At 38.2% G+C, this 20246-nt stretch overlaps 1 protein-coding gene across 1 annotated transcript in view; it reads right to left on the bottom strand.

Annotated features, from left to right (window-relative positions):
* The window catches only part of vgll4b (vestigial-like family member 4b), a 37266-nt gene extending 19551 nt beyond the window's left edge, over positions 1-17715 (bottom strand). Inside the window, exons 1-2 of the mRNA XM_005724660.1 lie at positions 17507-17715; positions 14732-14805 (exon numbers count right to left, since the gene is read on the bottom strand). Coding sequence (XP_005724717.1) covers positions 14732-14795 — 64 coding nt within the window. The 5' untranslated portion in view covers positions 14796-14805; positions 17507-17715. The remainder of the gene's footprint in view (positions 1-14731; positions 14806-17506) is intronic.
* Positions 17716-20246: the final 2531 nt, after the last annotated feature.

Below are 20246 nucleotides of genomic sequence, written 5' to 3'. Positions count from 1 at the left end.
TAGATAGATAGATAGATAGATAGATAGATAGATAGATAGATAGATAGATAGATAGATAGATAGATAGATAGATAGATAGATAGATAGATAGATAGCACTGATCAGGCAAGGGGGAATGAAAAGAGTACATAGACTCATGAAGCTCAAAACACTGCATAGCTTGTTGAGAAGAGAAAAGAACAATTTCTTCAGGGCATATGACAACACACCTCACTAGGTGTGGCTGTGCTTTAGTGTCGGAGTTTTTCATGTGACAAATACATGCAGAATACCTGTGGATATTCACTTTTACACTCAAAATAAAATATTTATAATGGAAAGACAGCAAGAGGAAAGAAAATAAGCAAAAGAGTGAAAGATTCCAAATTAAAGGGAGGAAAACTTATTTAGCCAATGTGACCATATATTAGTGTTGCATGTTTGTTTTTGTTTCTGGTCTTGGTAACCTTACGTAACAACATACAAACAGGCCAAATAAGAACAAGGAAGGGTAATGGAAAAGAGCACAGTGGATTTGTTTTGTGGGAAATATCTGATGGTGTGGATTTAACTTTACATGCTAAGTCTACATTTCTCATAAAGCACAAACAGACCTCTATCTCTGTCATTTAATAAAAGACCCCCAAAATCTAAAACTGCTCAAACTAATGTAAAAGGAAAAAAAACTTTACCTCCTGTCTCGCAGAAATATACAAATGCAACAAACGCAGTACGCATCCATGTAAACACACACCCACTTCATCCTGCTTCACAAACACATTGGTCTATACGCCTTCTCCTTTCTTTGTTGTGCAGACACAGACACACAAAAGCCTCTCCTCTCCTTCCTCCTGGCCTCCTCCTCTTCCAGTGGTGACTCAGAACTGAGGAACACGGTTCGTGTCTATTCGGACGGCCATTGTTTGCAGTTTCAGTCACATAAAGGTTGATTTCAGGCTAACTCCTTTCAGTGCTTCACATTATTCTCCGGACAGAGAACCTTGCACAAATATTTTGTGAAGCTTAAGTCTGTTTAGTGCCACAACTTTTCAGGATACACCGAGCTGTTGTAACAGAAGAGATAAGGAGAGACTGGTGCTATCCATCTGTGTACAGAAACTCTCAGACAATAACAGATTGGTGCCCTCTTATGGCCAATAGAGGCTTCCATTGACCAACAAATAATAAATATCAATCAACATTTATAGATGTGTGCATTTGACTAGATAAGTCCAAACCATGCTGGTGGTCTTTCATGATTATACATACCATATTTAATGAGACGTACAACTAAATACCAACATGTTAAACTCATAATGGCATTGGAGGAAATATCTGGGAATCCCCACAGCTAGTAGACCTCGAGACAACATCTATTACATGGCAACTACTGCATGAGAAATTGTCATAGTAATCTACTAAAAATGGTTACTGAATTTAGAAAACAGCCTCCTTTCATGTCCAATAAGGGTTAGCTGGTGGAATGTGTGCAATATTAGAAATAGTGCAAAACAATAATTGAGTGAAAATTTCAATTTGAAGCAAACTGTGAAGATGAGTGTGAAAATTAGCATCAATATTTGTCACATTTAAGGAAACTTTCTTATTTTTACTCTGACAAAACTATGATAATGAAGAACAGAAGCTTACTGGTGAGCCACAGCTTAGCCCCACATCCCTGTACACCAGAAAGTTACAAGGGTTTGATGTCAAGTTTCTTCCTTCTGAACACAGGTTTATAGTCCCAAAGTGAAAGAAGTAAAAGAGCTAAATTGTAACATCGTGGACCTCAGTTATATAAACTGAACCCTGACTCTTTTTTTAACATAATAATGGATAAAGGATGATTCCAACTTTTGAGACTATGTTATACTATTTATACTTACTCTTGTAAAAAATACTGAAAGCCATCAAATAAAAGAAAACTGTAATTTTTACATTTTGCATTCCAATAAAATACAATTAACAACATCAGCAATATCTTCAACAACAGCATTTGGGGCATGTTTGTTTTTTCTGAGTATAATGCGGTCTGATTGCAGCTAAAATAAAATGCATGAGTATTCCTGTGGTGGCTACATTTACTTTAACGTGCATACCAATCATGCAGTTATCACAAATGCATTACACAGAGTTTGCTTACAAAGAAAAACACATTCTCCAACACAACATTCCTTGTTCTGGCCTTGCAGGCTGTAAGATGAATAAGTATAATAAGCAGATTAATGGTTACACAACAAGCTGGTGAAAATCCACCTCTTTCTTCCGCAGTGGCAAGTTGTTACACACAAGTTAGCCTAAGGAGGAAAGAAACCTTTTCTCCTCACTGTTTCCATAGCCTGCTTTCTTTTGCGCAACTCATATGTGTCAGCTCTAGGAAACACAGTATGGCCCATCAGCTACTGATTATTTATCTTTACCTCTGCCTACTACGGACCATAGACTACATTTACAATAACACCTGTCCTATTTAGACTTTGCTGATCAGGTTTGAATTATGCTTAGTTATAATTTTGCTTAGTTTAGAACCTAAACAGGAGAAGTTGATCCATTAGTATTAGTAAGCCAAACTTTTCCAGCTTTCCTGCCATCACCCCCCCTTGCTTCCTCTGTACCCATTCATTAATGTAATCTGCCATGACGAGGTGCTATCAGACCTAGTTTTTTGATCTCCTCCAATGTTTACGTGTCTCTGATCAGGTCTGGGCTTCTCCAGAGAGTGGGTGTGTCAGGAATAGCAACGCTGCGCAGGCAAGGTGGTAATTCATGTTAATGCTTCATCAACACACTCTCATGTTGCGACACAAACACTGACAGAACATAAAAGATGACGCTGATTTTAAAGACTATAACAAAGGCTCTCTTGATTTGCTAATGCTTCCTACTTCTTCTCTGTATTCTGAATCCTCTTCACGCCTTATTGAAAAGTGAGAAAAGAATAGAGGTTTATCACTTTCTTTGTTTACACAAAATAACATTTGTGTAAACAGAATCTCATTAAGGCGTGGAGCAAGAACAACTGTCACAGTGGCAGCGGCCAAAGGTCAAACCCTTAATGACTTTACAGCGTTTCTGAAATATCCCCAAACCATTACTGGCTTTGTTTACACGGTGACATAATGCATCAAAGATGTTTTTCCTTCCTGAAATGTGTCGTCTGAGCCTCTTGTATGAGGCTGGTTAATGAACAATCTCTTTTCCACATACCTCGAAGTTGTAAAAGGTTTGATCGCAGCTATAATGTCTGCAAACAGCTGATGTTCTTATATTTTACATCATGACACAACACAGATTTTAACCAACTCCACGTCACTATGAATTAATCCAAAAGCTTTAGTTTAAACATTTAAATCTCCCCGCTTCTTTACACATGGTTTCTGTGAGCACACACTCCCACAGGAGGAAATATCAGGTTGCTGCACTGAAACAATGACAACAACAGGTGACTGTGTGGAAGCGAAGCCGTTCAGTCATTTCCCGCCTTTGTCTGGCGTGGGGTGAAAAGCTGAAACCTTTTGTTTATTATTAAGCACGGCCTTGTTTAATATTAAACACAAGCTCGCTTTGGTGGGTCTGTTTAACCATTACATCACTGGAGTTTGTGTTTTTGTTATTTTGGGGGTTTTTTTTAGCCTGTCATCACATAAGAGACACCGACCTCGAACTCGATTAAAACCTACATACTAACTCTGTAATATAATACTACTGACATCATAGATACAACAAACTTAATGGGAGACAAGAGGTAAATGACGGAGATCACCATTATGTACAATATGCCCTACTTTTTGCATTATATCCAATTACTAAACCTTAACGGCAAAAATACCTTAACCTCCTAGGACCTGCCGTCCACATATGTGGACATCACATTTTGGGTTATTTAGACCAAAATACTCAATTTTGCTCTACATAGGCCTGATATCCACTTACGAGGACATTATACTGCTACTGTTCTATCAAAATTTTTAATGAATATCCTCATTTGTGGCTCTCATTTTTCTTAAAAACAAAAATAAAGTAAAAAAAATCTGGTAATTCTTTGTTTTTACATTCATCGGGCCGAATATCAAAGAGAAATTTAAAATGCATGTCGTGGAAGAGTTCGGGTCTTAGGAGGTTAAGTTGTATAATTCAGAATGTATTATTTTAGGACATTTAGCAAACTTCTATCATGTTACAAAGGTTTAAATATATGTAGAGGAAAGTATCGCAACAAATACATTATTATATACAAATATTTTTGGAATCTGGGCCACGTGGACACTGACAGCTCTGAATAAGAGTCAGTACACCATTAAGGTTGAAGATTCAAGCTTGAGCTACTCCAAGGTTCATTTAAGGAACAAAGACCATTTCATGGTGGTGCTGCCTAATGGCAACCAGATTCCTTTGTTCACGTTTAAGTGCTTGCCTTTGAGTATCTATCAGATCTGTTAAAACTTTATGTCCCATATGCCTCGCTTAGGTCATGAGAAGTTTCGAGTAGTTCCCAGATTTGCTCTAAAAGCAGACTGAGCTGTTTTAGTTTCAGCTTTGAAACTCTTGACAGTTTCATCTTTCAGATCAGGTCATCTTCCTACAGTCCTCAACTCACCTCTACCTGTTAGCTGGGTTAGGTCTCATTCATAGTGGTGTATTGTCAAATTGCTTTAATTCTGTCTGGTTTCCATTTCTTTTTCTAAATTATTTTACTGTGGTTTATAACTTTCCCTTAATGTTATCTTAATATTGTTACAAATGCGTGTTTTGCAGTACTTGAGTCAGTGTAACTATTATCAACAATGATGGTGGTTTCTTAGTAGTGTTATATGATCTTTAAAATCAACATAAGCCTGCTATGTCCTGTGCAAAGTGTTCTCTCACAGCTGAGACATCCTAGTCATCTGTGACCTTCTCTTCAGTATAGTCCATCTGTCCTGTTTGGCTTTTTGCAGTTTGAGCAGGCTTCCTCCTTTTTCTTCTCTCCACGTGATCTCTTGCTCATCTTTAGAGTTTTTGTCTGTCAGTGCTAAACTTGATTTGCACATCTTCTATCTGCCTGATCTTTTTTCTCCCTCTGTCTCTAAGTGTTTTCATCTACTCCTCCCCTGCAGCGTGCCTGCCAATATTTGTTTACGGCATAAAGAAAACCGTCTTGACAGAAACTGGCTGGCATTGGCTACGCTGGCTTCAGGCAATGTGAGGCTGGATACTAATATTATGCTACTGTTGGAAACACATCTCCAATCTTATGTACAGCAAGTTGAGATTCAAATCTCTCAAAAGAAATGCTGATAACCACCAAAAAAAGAGAGAAAAGTTTCCAAATATGGAATCCAACTTTGACACAGAAAAGTTGAGGGTGGTCAGTGTCTCTTTTGTTGCTAATTAAAGAATGGTTAAGCACTTCAAATATATCACACCAAACAGATTCTATTTCTATTAATGGAAAAGGATAACTCCGCCCATCAGCCATTCGAACCTATGACAACATTCTTGCCATGCTAACAATTAGCTTGTAGCAAACCGACCCCGGGGGAATGTCTGTGCCACTGCCACTCATTTTCTCAATCTTTGTTTTGTATCCTGCTTTGCTATGCTGGATGCAGTGGCAATTAACACAATATATTCGTTGATATTCTTAGTGTAACCCTGAAATTCCCATTTGAAAGTTAAAATGTACAGAAAATAGAGAAATCTAACCTAGACAATGATTCATCTAGGTGAACACAAAAGAATGCAATAAATAATTGCAATGCATTCTTTAAAACTGCTGCCTTGCATAAGATGTGTGCGCATTTCTTTTTGTATGCTTGGACAGGTCAAATGAACTACCTTTGTAACAAAAAAAAAAAGAAAAGTAACAATGTCTCATCAAAATGCTTTTCCTGCACTAGAAAAGTCAACCTTTTTTTGTGAAAGGCAATGCAATCCTATTTTATTTCTTTCTCAGTAGCTATAGCGAGCGCTATCAAAAAGAGAGGAATGTCAAATATGTGTGGTCAGCACAGCTCTGAGAGAAGGTTCCCTCACTGAGACACAGAGCTGCTATAAGACCAGCAAGTGTGACATTTACTGAAAGCAAATCTAGGACACGGTTTCTTTTACATTTTAAATGTCAATGTTAGGACCCAAATTCAACCACCGCCTCTTGTCAGCTGAGTTCTCTGAACGTGACTTGACTATTTCACTCATTATAGAAAACTTTCATGTAAAGAAAGAAGAGAGGAGCTTTACATGAAACCTGGTGGATACCCAAAAGTAAGGAGTGTGCTGGATGATCTGCGTGTTTCTGCAGTTACTTAACTTTCTAATAATTTAAATTAATCAATAAACATGATAATTCTTTGTACTATTTTCTCAATATATATTTCATACTTGATGCTGCTGATGTCGTAAAATATTATTGCAAAAAGCCTGATTTCCATGCCTAAAGGAGTCTGCTGTGAAATATACCACATTGCAGTGTAATGTCATATCGAATTTGAGAGACAAGTACTTGCTTATGTGTAATATCTGTATAGAAACTATAAAAAAAGCAATTGGTCAACGTAAGAAACTCAAATGACATTTTTTAACACACATATACAAAACAATCTGAGGTTTTGTATATGTGTGTTACAGGGAAAACTGTGTGTAACAGGACAAAAAAAAAGGCTTGGAACCATGATCTTGTGACACTTGACTTTTGACCCTGCAACAATGGCAGCCTGTAGAACTTGTCGCTTTAATAGCCGTCTGCTGAACCGGCGGTGATGCAATACCTGAGTAAGTGTGCATTGGTCAATCCCTATGTAAATACAACTGTCAAAGGAAGTGTATAGTGTAGAGGTAAAGAAAGATGAAGTCATCTTTCATTTACTGCTTGTTACGCTGCATTGGGGAAAATCAGCCATGGCAGTATTCTGTACACAGGAACAGGAGGGGAACAAACCCTCAGGGTCATTCAAATTGTACGAATGTATGATTCTGAGGAAGGTCAATCATCAAAGAACTCCAGGGCACTCTCTGGCACTCTTTCTGTCTGTTGTTTTTTTTTTTGAAATACAGATGTATGTAAAGTCCCTTTGTTTTCTATAAAGATCATAAGATAAAATATGTTTTTTCTCCCCTTGCTATACTGTAAAGATAGTAGAACCAGCATCAAAACACAGTACACTGACTTTGGGCTCAAAACCTAGAGAATCCAATAAGAGCAACCACTGCAATCATTGCTCAGGTGTATTATAGACTAAGAGACTAAGATTTCACACTCGAAAGGAGTTTAATATTAACTATTTTATTGGGCTATAGTGGCGCTAGTGCAAAGTTTTTTACACTGGTAGTGCAAAAAGACGTTTGCAGGATGTATTAGCAGAACACATATACAGTACCATATCCACAGATTAATTATCTCATGGCTAGACATGGACTTCCGTAATAGTAATCACCTACATCCACATTGAGCATATTCCTTCATCCTGCAACATGCCACTTAGGAATTGTTGCTAGCTGGTTATGTTTTTGTTTTTGTTTTACTATTTACTTTCATTACTTCAGCTAATTTTTTACTAGCATACTACATGGTCTATGTTTATGTGTCAGGTTGGGTCTTAGACTCAAATGATAAAGAGTGACTGGAATTGCACTGGGATTATTTTTTATCATCCTCCAGTTTGATAGAGTTAACTGTTACTATCTGAGTGTGAGGGCCTGTCTTCCCCCACCACACTGATGCCAGTCGCTGATGCCCTCACCCGTCAGTGCATTGGTGGTTCTCAGTGTCCAGAGCTGGGCGCTCGAGTGTGTACTGGCTCACTCCCAGCGGCTGCTTGGTGGGGCCCTCAGATCTCGGCTCTCTGGGCCCAGCCCGCTCTGGCATAGCAGGCTGCCGGCAGAGCCTGCGGGCATGTCACTGCAGCCCCCTGTGGCTTCTGCGCCATTACTGCTGGTTTCCTTGGTGTGTTGTTCTCTTTTGCTTGTTTTCTTTTTTTCCAGCAGGTGATCCATCGGATTTTCAGTCTTTTCTCTCTGTCCCTCTCCCCCTCTGTTTTTCTTTTCCTCTCCTTTTCTTTAACTTCTCTTGTCCCCCAGTCTTTTGTGTTCAGATTGTAATAACTTAAAAGTAAAAATATAAATAAATAAATAAATAAATAAATAATAAGGATCAGTCAAGTGGACCAGCCTGGCAAAGCTGTAATGATTTACTTAGGAAAATAAAATCTGTTGGGCATTTTTATTGGCCTTCGACAATAATCCTGATTGCTGCAGGCAACATAAATAAATAAATTAAATTAAATAATAATTAAGTTGGACAGTGAATATGGACTTAACATGGAGAGCTACACATCATTTGTCTGAGCAGTAGTAGTAATATTACTACTGGAGCAGTAACATTCATAATGCCTAAGAGTCCATTATTACTTTATGCCTTGTTTTTATTGGCCATCAGAATCAAATAATGCTTCCCTCTTTGCTTTTATCATAGTATAACAGGCTTATAGTAACAGTTAACTCTATCAAACTGGAGGATGATAAAAAATAATCCCAGTGCAATTCCAGTCACTCTTTATCATTTGACTCGTCCTACCCAGAAACAGCCAAACACACTGCAAAGCCTTTGGTCCAGTAATATTTTGCATACCATAAATGACTTTTGTTATGGTAAAAAGAAGACCATAACAAACAGATGTGAAAGAACTATGGAAAAAGTGTACCAATAAAATATGAGATAAAATGGGATGAGAGAAACTTTTACATCACTTTGCCTTAAATCGCTGTGGTCGTTACAGCTGATAAAGACCTTTCTGACAAACAAGGCTTTTCTACTGCAGACTCTTTGAACTATAGAACAACTGATAGGGGCGATAACCCAGACAGGCCTAACAGTTCTTGTAATACGTAGTCTGTAAAATAATGAAACATAAGAGATACCGGCTACAGGACTGATAGTAAAGCTGACCAATAAAACAACTGAACTAGACACAATACAGGACACACATAAAAGGTATTATGAAAAATAACTGCACTGTCTGCCATCATGTTCCACATTGTCTTCCATTGTTTTGCTTGTGGCTGATTCTTGCTGGTAGCTTTTACTGTAAATTTAACCACTGTCTAAAAAACAAGACAGAGTTTGTCAGTGAAAAACATGGACTTAATCTATATGTATGTATTATAATAGAGATGTGCCATGGGGCTATTAATGGTCATAGGTCCAGCTGCTATATATAATGTATCGTAGTCTAATGTTATGGATAGATTAAAAAAAAAAAGTGTGAAAAGTGTCAACACTTAGCATTTTTACAGAGGCCAGAAGTTCCTTCATTTCTTTTGAGTATTAATGTCTGTTTAAAAATTATAATTTTATTCTACAAGTAGAGGGCAGTTAGCTTAGCTTCGCAGGCAGGCTTTGTTTAAAAGTTAATAAAATGTCACCTTCTGCCTTAAAGTTAAATACTTTTGTTTAGTTTGATGACAAGTCTCAACTTTATATGAGGTACATGAGACCATTTCAAGAGCACTGACTTGCTGGATTTCTCTACTCTGTGTGAGTTTGCCAAACAATCAGAAACTCAGAAAGGTATCAGTTAAACAAATGTCTATTTTGCATGTATGCAGTCCTTTTGTGAATCATGCAAAATGTTATCATTGGCTCCCAATGTTGAATCAAAGACCCACTTGTTTTTCTTGTGAGCCACTGGGTTACCCATACATACAAGATCGTGTTTATCAAGATCTAAGCCATTTCCTTCAAAATGCCCCACCAAGCCTGATGCACTACACAGAAGGAGCTGTGCTACTCATTATCTACATTTCATGTTCACTTAAAACCTGTGTCATGTTACACGGGCTGAACTGAAGAAAAGTCAGAAACCAAAACAGGTTTGAGGGCAAACCTACTCTTTCCTAAGGAAGCCCTAAACAAAACCAAACCCATCCCACCCACGGGCACGAATTCTCAATCAAATTACCTCCCACGTAGAATCCCTCCGGATGGGTTTAGACAAAGAGCAGTGATGCAAGGTCTCCGATTTCCCTTTCAGTGTTGATCCAAGTACATACAAATCATCATCGACATGCTACGACTAGTCCGGACAATACATTTGCTCGAAGAACTTCTACACCACCCTTTAAGAGTTTAGAAAAGTGCCAGTTCAGATTAACCAAACTTGCCTCTACCATTGCGGTACACCTCAATAAACATCAGCTGTGTGCCTAAACTGAGGAGGTTTACTGTCGTTTGCAAGCACAGTGTCAAAGCCAGTTTCATTAAATCCACTTGATGAACATTTAATGAGCTGAAGAACTGAAATAAAAACAACAAAATATAAATTTAGCCTTCGGGTGTTGTTAATCCCCTCATTCTCCTTTTATAAATCTGCTCTGTATTTTTTTTAATGGTATATTATCTTTATATTTAAATAAGACTAATAATTACCGAATACCACTGTTCCTACATTAGCATTTCTAGCTAATGCTAACACCAGCTAATACCAATTCGCTTACCTGCTAACAATGATAACGCTACTTTGCTAGTATTTATAAGAAAATGTTTGTAGAGTTCACTGTCGTAAATGAAAATGTGAGTGTGCTAACATTTGTTTAATGTTTATTACAACAATGTATGCACAGAACTTGGGAAAAAAGCTTTTTCTTATAATGCTTCTTATACGTGGAACAAATTACAACAGGATCTGAATCTGTGCAGCTTAACTGGACTGAAGCGTTTTAAACAGATTCTGAGGATGATGGAGAAAGCATTATTGGATGGCTGTTCCTGCTCTTATTGTTTTATTGCTACAGTCTTTTATTTTATTTTTACTTGTAATTTTCCAGTTATTATTATCCAGAATTGTAATAACTATACTATGTTTAAACAGTTTTTTATGGATATTTAAAACAGGACGATCTTGAAAATGAGAGCTCGTGTCACAGTGAGATTATTGTGAACAATTTATTTAAGTTTTGCTAATAAGCACTAAATGCAAAGTGGTGAAGTGACTTTTTTCAATATACAGATTGGAAAATAAAATAAAAACTGGCAGAACCAGAAAACACAATGTTTGTCAATCCGTCTGTCTCTCCATCCATCCAATTTTTGTTACTGTTATATGAGAAAGCAACTACTGTATGCCACTCATCACAATCAGTCAGAATTTAGTATAAGTGAGGAAGACAGTTGAAATAGTTGGAAAAAGAATGAGTGCTTCAACAAACCATGGAAACTAACAATAAAGGGTGTATTCTGAAAGTGTGTGTGTGTGTGTGTGTGTGTGTGTACGTGCGTGCGTGCGTGCGTGCATGTACGTTTATTTTATAAACAAGCAAGTAGGAGACCACAACCACCTTCTCTTGGCACCAACTCCTCCTTTGTTGTGGTTCCTGTCAAAAACAAAAGGTCCGTATTCCATCTTTTCAATAGAGCCCTAAATAGCTGGCTCTCTTTGGAATGACTGGCTTCAGTCTGACGTCCACGATCCAACACGCAATCTGGGCCTGCTCACTGAGAGCGCTCACCGAATTTATGAAACATATTATGTAACTTATTATTCAGGAAATGTGCATGCATATTTTATAAGACGCAGAAAACGTGAAGCTACAAACAAAAATAATTAATCTGTCCTTGAAGCTGGGCTTGCAATGCATTCTAGACTGATTTTCAAATACAGGTCTGCTTCCAGGAAGGGTGGAGCACACCGTGAGATCTTCCAAGTAGACACCAAAATTGCTATGGAGGGTGATGACAAGTATTAAGCATTTACCCACATTCACCATTAAATACAAGGCACAGTTTACTTCACTGTTTTTTTAGTATGTGTGTAATTACCATATATTCGGCTTCAGGAGCATAAAACCTGTCATTAGTGTTGCATGCAGACAGTTTGTCCTCAAACCGGAAGGTGGCTCCCTGACAAAGACCGGTACTGCTGAAGAGTGTGTGTACTGTAGGTATGTATATGCAAGCATTGTGCTGTTTCATATTTGGAGTAGGTTGAAGTATATTTATATACGTTTATATAATTTTTTTAGCAGGCTTTTTCCCTATAGTGGTTAAAGTTGTAGTTTCTCATCAAAGTTTTTTGCTTAGAATTGCTTAGAGAAACATACAAAAAATATGGTGCAAAGAGCCACTTCGTCCCAGCATGCAAACATCGCCTTATAGATGAAGTAAGTGAAAGTGAAAGAGAAAGTGAACTGCAAAATTGATCCAGGTATCTTACAGAATGTCAGGGTGGCTGTGCAGCTGGAGCTCAGCAGAAGTTCTAAGCACCAAGCCAGAGCCTTGGACATTAATCCTGCAGAGATGCAATGCATCTCTCACCGTGAGAGAGCCTTCAATGCTTAGCACAAACGATACGGCAGAATTAAACCAGTTCTGTGAGAAGCCCAGAAGTCTAACTTTCAGGTCTGTAGCAGCTAACAGCAACATTTAAATGTTTGTTTGGTTTTGTTTAATGATAAGTGTACTGTAATCAGGAAACTTGTTGTGTTGCATTAGTTTAAGAGCACTGTCTTTGACTCAGATCACATTCTATGGAAAACCAGTTTTTCTTTTAACTGTACTCATAAACCTGCAAGGCGACATACAAACGTAGATCCAAGGCTATGATATTTATATACTTTTCTAACTGTCGGCAGATTCTCGTGAACAAAGCCGTTACTGCTATCAGCCCATCACAAGTACAAAAAAAGGAAAACAAAATGTTTGAATTGTATAAACGACAAAAACTTCCTGGTCTGAAAAGTGAAACCAATACAGAAGTGCCTTTGTATATCAGAGTCAAAAAGGAGGATAAAGAAAGGAATGCTTTACAGTGTGACTGACAGGTAATAAGCATATGAGAGAAGCACATCAAGTCTTCACAAAACTAAGCAACATCACAGTGACTGCATCACCTCTTCTATACAATCTATGGGTTCTCCTTGAAGAGTTGCCTCATGTTGTTAGAACTAATGGAAGTAGAGTTTCTTTTTAAGCTTGTACAAGCTTTCATATTCAATTAGCCTTAATATTTGGGCCTGAGCCAGCAATTCTATTTCTAAACATTACTGCAGTAATGTCAATACATTATTCATGTTCAGTAATTTTATGTCCTTCAAGACGGCATTTCTATAGTTCCCTGAAATATTTCAAACAGTGATGCCTTATCTGCAGAGGTATGCAGGGGTATGGTTGGAACAGCTGATCTGATCCAAAGCACTGGCCTAAGTGAGCCCCACTCATTCGACGTGAATTAAATCAGTTGTTGAAAAGGCAGGCCTGAGCCTCTCCCTGATCTGTGATAAGGCTCTGGTGTCAAGTGCTGCGCGGTCTCTGCAAAGGCTCGTCATAAATGCAAATGAGCCCACAGAGGTTGTTGACTTAACTGCCTGTTGGCCTGGTTGTTCAACTAACTTGAAGCTAATTTTGGCAGACTCGCTCGTTAGCTGACTAGTGTAGCAGTTAGCTCAGCTGGCTCTCCGATTCAAGCCGTTTTCTTCACACTATTGTGGAAACAGGTTGCGTGCATTGTCTTTGGACAAAGAGGCTATACACAGCTGACAACAAAAAGTGGCATCAGCGCAGGAGAAAAAAACAAAAACACTGCAGGGGAGCGAGGGAGCAGAGGAAGAGGGGTGGGGAGATCCCAAGGCCTTTTACTGAGAAGTACAAGGAAGCAGATATTCCACTTAATTTGAGTCAGAACATTACAGGAACACGCTGGTGACACAGCAGTTCTGATTATCTTACTGTATAATGACTTGCTTATATGTGCGTCAACTTAATCAGCTCCAAAATGGGGATCTTCAAATAACCTTCTAGCAGGTTTTATCAAAGTGAAATAGACACAACAGGAAGACTGAATCTCTATAAAATAATGATACTAAGAAACACTTGTCTCAGTGGAATTCACTGCATGTCTTGTTTCTTTTAAGAATTCAAATCATGGTATTTATGGAAATAAATCACAAAAAATCACAAAGTCAGAGCTTCTAGATTTTTCTCTCAACAAAAGTACAAACATTTCCAATGCCACTCTACCAAAGACCAATTATTAAAAGTCAAATAAACAAACATACTGTGTTTCTGTGCAAAATATCAAAAATAACAAACTGAGCTGCCTCCTCTAAACAGTGCATGTCAATTATCAGTGGTATCCACTGAATGTTAAGTGTCCTTGTAGTTTTCGCTCAGCTCTGGAGCCTGCTGGCTGCAGGGAGGCCTGCTGAGAAGGACCGGCCATTTCTCGTTAATCTCGGAAGGAATTTTTTTCTGCACTGCCAGAAGCACTCAGACATGATTAGGGAAAGAGAAAGGAAATGACAGAAGAGGCCGGAACAAAAAAAGTAAGAGAAATTAAGACAGCGATGAAGTGAATGACTGGAGAAGAAGATGGACAGAAATCAATGAGAGTGACACAGACACAGAGTCAGCAGCAGGAAAGATAAAACCCCACCCTGATTTCAGTAAAAGCAGGTTAACAGCGAGCTGCTGGTTAAAAAGAAGTAGTGATGACAGTTGAAGGCCGTTGGTCTAATTTGCCTGCAAATCAGAAAGCACAATTGTACAACACAAAGACACCTATTGTCTTATGAAAGAAAACGTGGCCTGGGGGTTTAGACTGTAAATACAGTTGCACTTCATCTATATGTAGCATGACTGTAATGATACAAATCATTTGCCTGCACCTTTCAACGGTACAACAGTCAATAGAGAGGGAGAGGAAGCAAAAAAGTGGCATGCATCTGAACTCGATTTCTGCAGGCTCATAAATACAAGCAGAAATGGAAGCTTGATAAAACTTACTCTCTTCCTCATTCGCGTGAACAAACGATGCTGCTCTCGACAGAACATCCAGTGGCGTCTCCATGCTTGGATGCCTGCAGGGCAGAGAGGAGGGCAAAGTGTCAAAACTCTTTAGGGATCACTATTTGTCAGTTTAAGCAAACAAAAAAAGGAGTTAATATTTAATTTCCTTAAAAGCTCCAAAACTGATTCAAAGTCTCATGGTCTCTAAAAATAAGAAATCTGACTGCTTTAACTGATGCAGAATATAAATATAAAAGATTCTCTCGTTTTTTCCTCATTATATTACAAAATGTTGCTTCTCTATCTCTACTCATCACTAAGATGATTGTGCTTAGTGTTCCTTTAGCACAATCACCTGTCCAAGACTTTGCCTTTATACTAGAATAGTCTCACCTGATTTAGGTATAAATATAAAATATAATAACAAAGACATTGTAGTCAAACATTACAAGCCAGTGTTTAATAGTTGCATCCTTTCAGCACTAATGAAACAAACCAGCCTTTACTCAAAACAGAAATAAAAATGCAAATTTCTTACCAAATATATACTGTCGTCAATATTAATATGTTTTTGTTTTTTTTATTATTTATAGGTGAGGTAGGTGTGTTGAGAATCTTAGCCGCATACACTGGACCTTTCCCTTTTGCAATAAATGATATATTCCCAGTGAGCGTGCTTAGACTACGAGTGTCTTTGGTGCATGAATGCTGAGGGTCTACCAAGTGCACATGTGCAACTCCTCAAAGATAACCATAACCCTGAAGTGAAAGGTTTACAAACTCTCTTAAAAGGCTACTTTAAATGCAATTTGGGGCAAAGTAAAGCGTGCAATTAATAATGTGATTAACATTAAACAAATCAAACACTCTTTAAATGGCTAAAATGTCTTTGTTTAGTTTATGTCTATTTCGTGGTTATAAGTGGACTGTTTTTAACTTTACAAGCTTTTATTTTGTTGATACCTCTATCGTTTATGTCATTAGACTGTGAAAATTATATCAACATATGGGTGTCAAATATATGACTCGTGGGCCAGAACATGCTGCCAAAGGGTTCAGTTTGGCAAACTGGATTGATTTAGAAAAAAATATATATAATAACAATAAAATTAGCTGCAAAATAATTAAATTTTTTGGGAAAACACACTGCTTCTCCTGGTGTGGTGATGGCAGCATTGCTATACAGCAGAGAAAATGTATGGAAAGACTTCCAGAGCTCCAAGAGTTCTTTAAATTATTAAATACTAATCTGTTTTTCTGGGTTTTTAAGCTCCGTGAAACTCTATATGTGAAGGTTCACTCTAAATTGTGATGCAAATGTAATTACTCAATTTAACAAAAACATTATGATACAATGGATTTACTGGTCCAACTCGCATGAGATCAAACCGGACTGTATGTGGCCCATGAACTTAAATCGGCCCTGTAATACCAGATCATAATCATTAAAAAAGCCAGGTGCTTTCACTGAAATTCAAAATTATATGAATGTTGTTTCATTGTACTGATCAGACTTGAGATCACATGTGTGACTGGTCCTTAAGAGTCTTTGTTGGATCCAGCTGATTGTCAATAAGCCTTTCACTTTTGGGCCAAGTTTGGGATTAAGAGTTTGCTGCACTGACAGCAAGCCCTTAATCCAGATGGATTGTGAAAGTACCTTCAAACACTTGTGTGGTCTGCGAGCCTCAGTCATCAACATGAAGAAAGCATGACCTACAATATATATCATTTTTTGCTGTCTTGTTCAGTAGTCGTTCTATAAAATAATTATGCTTCCTACACTGTCATTTATCATCAGCAGGAGTATGTATAAACCAGCCATCTGTCATTTCTGATGTAATTACACTTCATTATTACCATTTAGAGCTTTTTTATTCACTTTAGAGTTGTCATATTCTTATTCAGACACAGAGTTTTGTTTTCTTGGTTTGTTTGTTTTTTAGGATTATTTTTTTAGTTCTCTCCTACAGTGTTGACTAGCTGAGCTATGAAAGGTATTTGTGGATTTAAAAAATGCTCCAGCGCATTTCTCTTCCCTCTTTCTGCATTCCTAGGATACCTTGTTACTCAAGGAAAACAGAGTATCAAGCATCGTTACTACTGAAAAGTAGCCCGTACTACGACTTCAAATCAAACCGCAAACGCAGCAGGGTTACGCGGGGATACCTCGTTACTACACGGTGGTGAGCGTAAAGGAAACTCGACAAGCATTTGATGGGACAGGTCTGCGCTGGGGAAAAAAAGCCGAATATAATGGTAGCAAGTGCGTCCACTTTTATTCCCACCGGTGAGAGTATTTATATCGGTCTGACTCAGTGCTTCCTTAACAGCGGTCCCTTAAGATGAACCCTATCCAGGAAGGATTAGAGCAAAAGGATCTGCACTGAACTCTGCCTGGCACTGGAGAGGAAATGCATAGCCTCTTGATATTGATAGGCTTTCACTCATTTCCTCCACACTCACTGCAAACAAGTGAAATCTCTAAAGGAAAAGCGTGTGGCCGAAAGCATTATAAAGTTTGGGAACCCGCCAGCACTGCTTCATATCGTGAATGAAATGTGTAAGAAGGCGCCCGATAATATTTCAGCCCTATTTTTAACCGCTCCAATACACAGGCTTCATTTACAAGCTTAATATTACAGGGAAAAAAGGGTCCAATATTTGTCCTTCGCAGCTTAGATAAACACTGCACTCTCACACTACTGGGGGGAAAAAAACAAAAACGAAACAATGTCAGTGACACACAACTTCATGTTTGGCAGCACATACCTCCTTCAAGCGCCACTTTGGTATCTTCCAGAATGATAGCGTCCACACAAAAATTAACCGAAATAAAACATATGGTCCCAAAGAGAGTGCCAGAAAAATAAAAAATAAAAAAACTCAAGCCGCGACTGAGCAGTCCCGTACGAGGCCAGACAATAGTAGCAGAGCTGTCGGGACAAACTTGCTTGTAAACGAAGAGGAGGAGGAGGAGGAGGCGGGGAAGGGAGGGAGAGAGTAGGAATGCCTGGAATGATGGAATTCAGTTCCTAGCAGGTGGTGAAAGTGAAGCGCGCTGATTGGCGAAGGACTGGAGCAGTGATATCAGCATATATTATGATAATGATGCATTGCATCACATCCTCTGGAGGTTTGTAGCCCCTGCTGTCACCGCGTGCAGCATTATTAGATCTTACTCTGAGACTCGGAGATTGTGAAACGGTTATTAGGTGACTCAAGGGCACGTTTACACCCGCGCACAGTGCGAGTGTTAACCAGTGAGAATGGGGTGTGGCAAGTATTTAGACGTACTGACATGAGACGGGATATTTTAACTGTCAAAACTGTGTTTCTGACACCTTTTTTTATATTACAGGTGTTCTGACAAAACGTCCTACTTTGGCAAAACGTCCTACCGTAAGTAGTTTATGCACATTTCTGCTGTCACAGAGTCATTCCAGCACAAATGTAAGTAGGTATGAGGGTTTGCCACTTAACTTTGCCCATCAGAGTATGCTTGTAGCTCATAATTATAAAGTCAAGACGGTTTGCCACTTCATTTTAGCCGTTAAAGAATGCTTGTAGGTCACATTCACAAAGGTAGCATGGTTTGGCACATAATTTTACCCGTCAGAGTATGTGTCTAGCTGTTATTAACAAAGGTAAGATGGTTTGCCACTGAATTCTAGCTGTAAAATTATGCTTCTAGCTCATATTCACAGAGGTAGGATGGTTCGCCACTTAATTTTAGCTGTTAAAGTATGCTTGTACGTCACATTCACAAAGGTAGGACGGTTTGGCACTTAATCGTACCCATCAGAGTATGTTAGTAGCTTATATTCACATAGGTAGGATGGTTCGCCACTGAATTTCGTGTTGTGCGCATGCGTAGAAACAACGGGTAGGATGGTTTGTCAGGATGGATTCCCAGAACACCTGGTCGAGAGGGAACAAATTCTATGTACTGTTTAATTAATTCATAGAGCACATTATAAAAAATACCAAAGAGTACATGAGTACACTGGATGGCTTTGGAAAACATGAAGGAAGGGAAGTATTTTTAAATGTTCCATGTACTTTAGTAGCTTTTTTCTGCTGATAAAGACCCTCTCCATGGTCATACTACACCAAAGTATATAAGTAATAGATAAACAATGAATTGATGAAAAGGTTCCTGTTTTTTCACTGTGCACTTTAGAAATTTCAGGGGTTCTTTGTTGGGGTTTTTTTTTTTTTTTTTTACAATGGGTGCACATAAAAGGGGCATATTCTATGAAATAACACAGCGCTTTGTTCTATAATTACAGGGCAATCTGGGCAGTAAGCTACAGCAACCCTTCCTGTTTTTTCTTTGTCTTATAGTACGATATCACAGGGATAAAATGTGTAGTTAACCTTCTTTACCCTGTCAGAAAGGGGAATTTCACTGGTTTGACCTACTTAAGCTCAAAGTTGGTTTGTGTTTGACATCTCTGCTTTATTAAGAAGTTTACAAGTTGGCTTTTGGACGTGCTATGATGTACGCTTTGGAGACGGTGGCATTAACAAACGACAGGAGGCAGTGTTGGAAATGTTAGGGTTTACACTGGGAGTGACCAGGAGGAGCACGATTAGATCTAAAAGGGCCGTTTGAGTACAGAACTCATTGTTATGTTCCTGAAACCAGTTTGAGATGATTTGGTCTTGGCGAGCTTGGGTGGTTGGTAATAAGAGGCCTAAAGCGTGTCTAAAAAATATCCTCAGCACCATGACACAACCACCACTGGCCTGAACCCTTGATATAGGGCAGGATGGATCCGTGCTTTCATGCTGTTTACACCAAAACTTTGCCCCTACAATCTGAGTTAATGAAATGAACAAAACTATGGAATATCTCCATAAAACCCTGCACTCAATGCAAAAAGATAAGAAACAAAACAAACAAAAGAGGAAGTATGGTTAGTTTTGTTTTTTTAGACACCATTTTTGTAAGAATCTTCAAGCCAAAAATATTTACTCTCATAGGGTTCTGAAAATGTAGCAATATAACACTGCACAGGGAAATTGTGTTTAACTGCAGTACTTGTATAAATCTAGAAACTTACTTTCCTACACTAACAGCAGTGTTGGTCAATTTGTGGAACTGCAAAAACAAACAAAAATGTGTTTAAGTGCAGGTCATTAATAATGCAGTAAAAGTTCAAATAGTGTCTCGATGATTCATATGTGGTGATTACTGAAGTATGAGTCATGATAAGTGCAACTAAAACACAACAGTATGACTAACTGATGTTGCTCTTTTATGATTGTACTATACTGTGATGGAACAAAGGACCTTTATGCTTTTTAGTTTAAAGAAGTTCCCTTTGTAATTTGGATTTTAAGAAGAATTAAAGCAAATATGTTAGGAAAAGCTTTTGTGATTAATTTTATATCCATGATTATGACTGAAGCTCAAAGATATTGTATTTAAACATAAACTACACTCAACAAAAATATAAACGCAACACCTTTGTTACTGCTCCCATTCCCCATGGGATGGACGTAG

The sequence above is a fragment of the Pundamilia nyererei genome, unplaced genomic scaffold, assembly GCF_000239375.1.
Source record: "Pundamilia nyererei isolate P.nyererei 1_Seehausen unplaced genomic scaffold, PunNye1.0 scaffold00012, whole genome shotgun sequence".
Classification (NCBI taxonomy): Eukaryota; Metazoa; Chordata; class Actinopteri; order Cichliformes; family Cichlidae; genus Pundamilia; species Pundamilia nyererei.
Note: the sequence above shows the minus strand (reverse complement) of the source record. Positions and strands in the feature narration are given on the sequence as shown.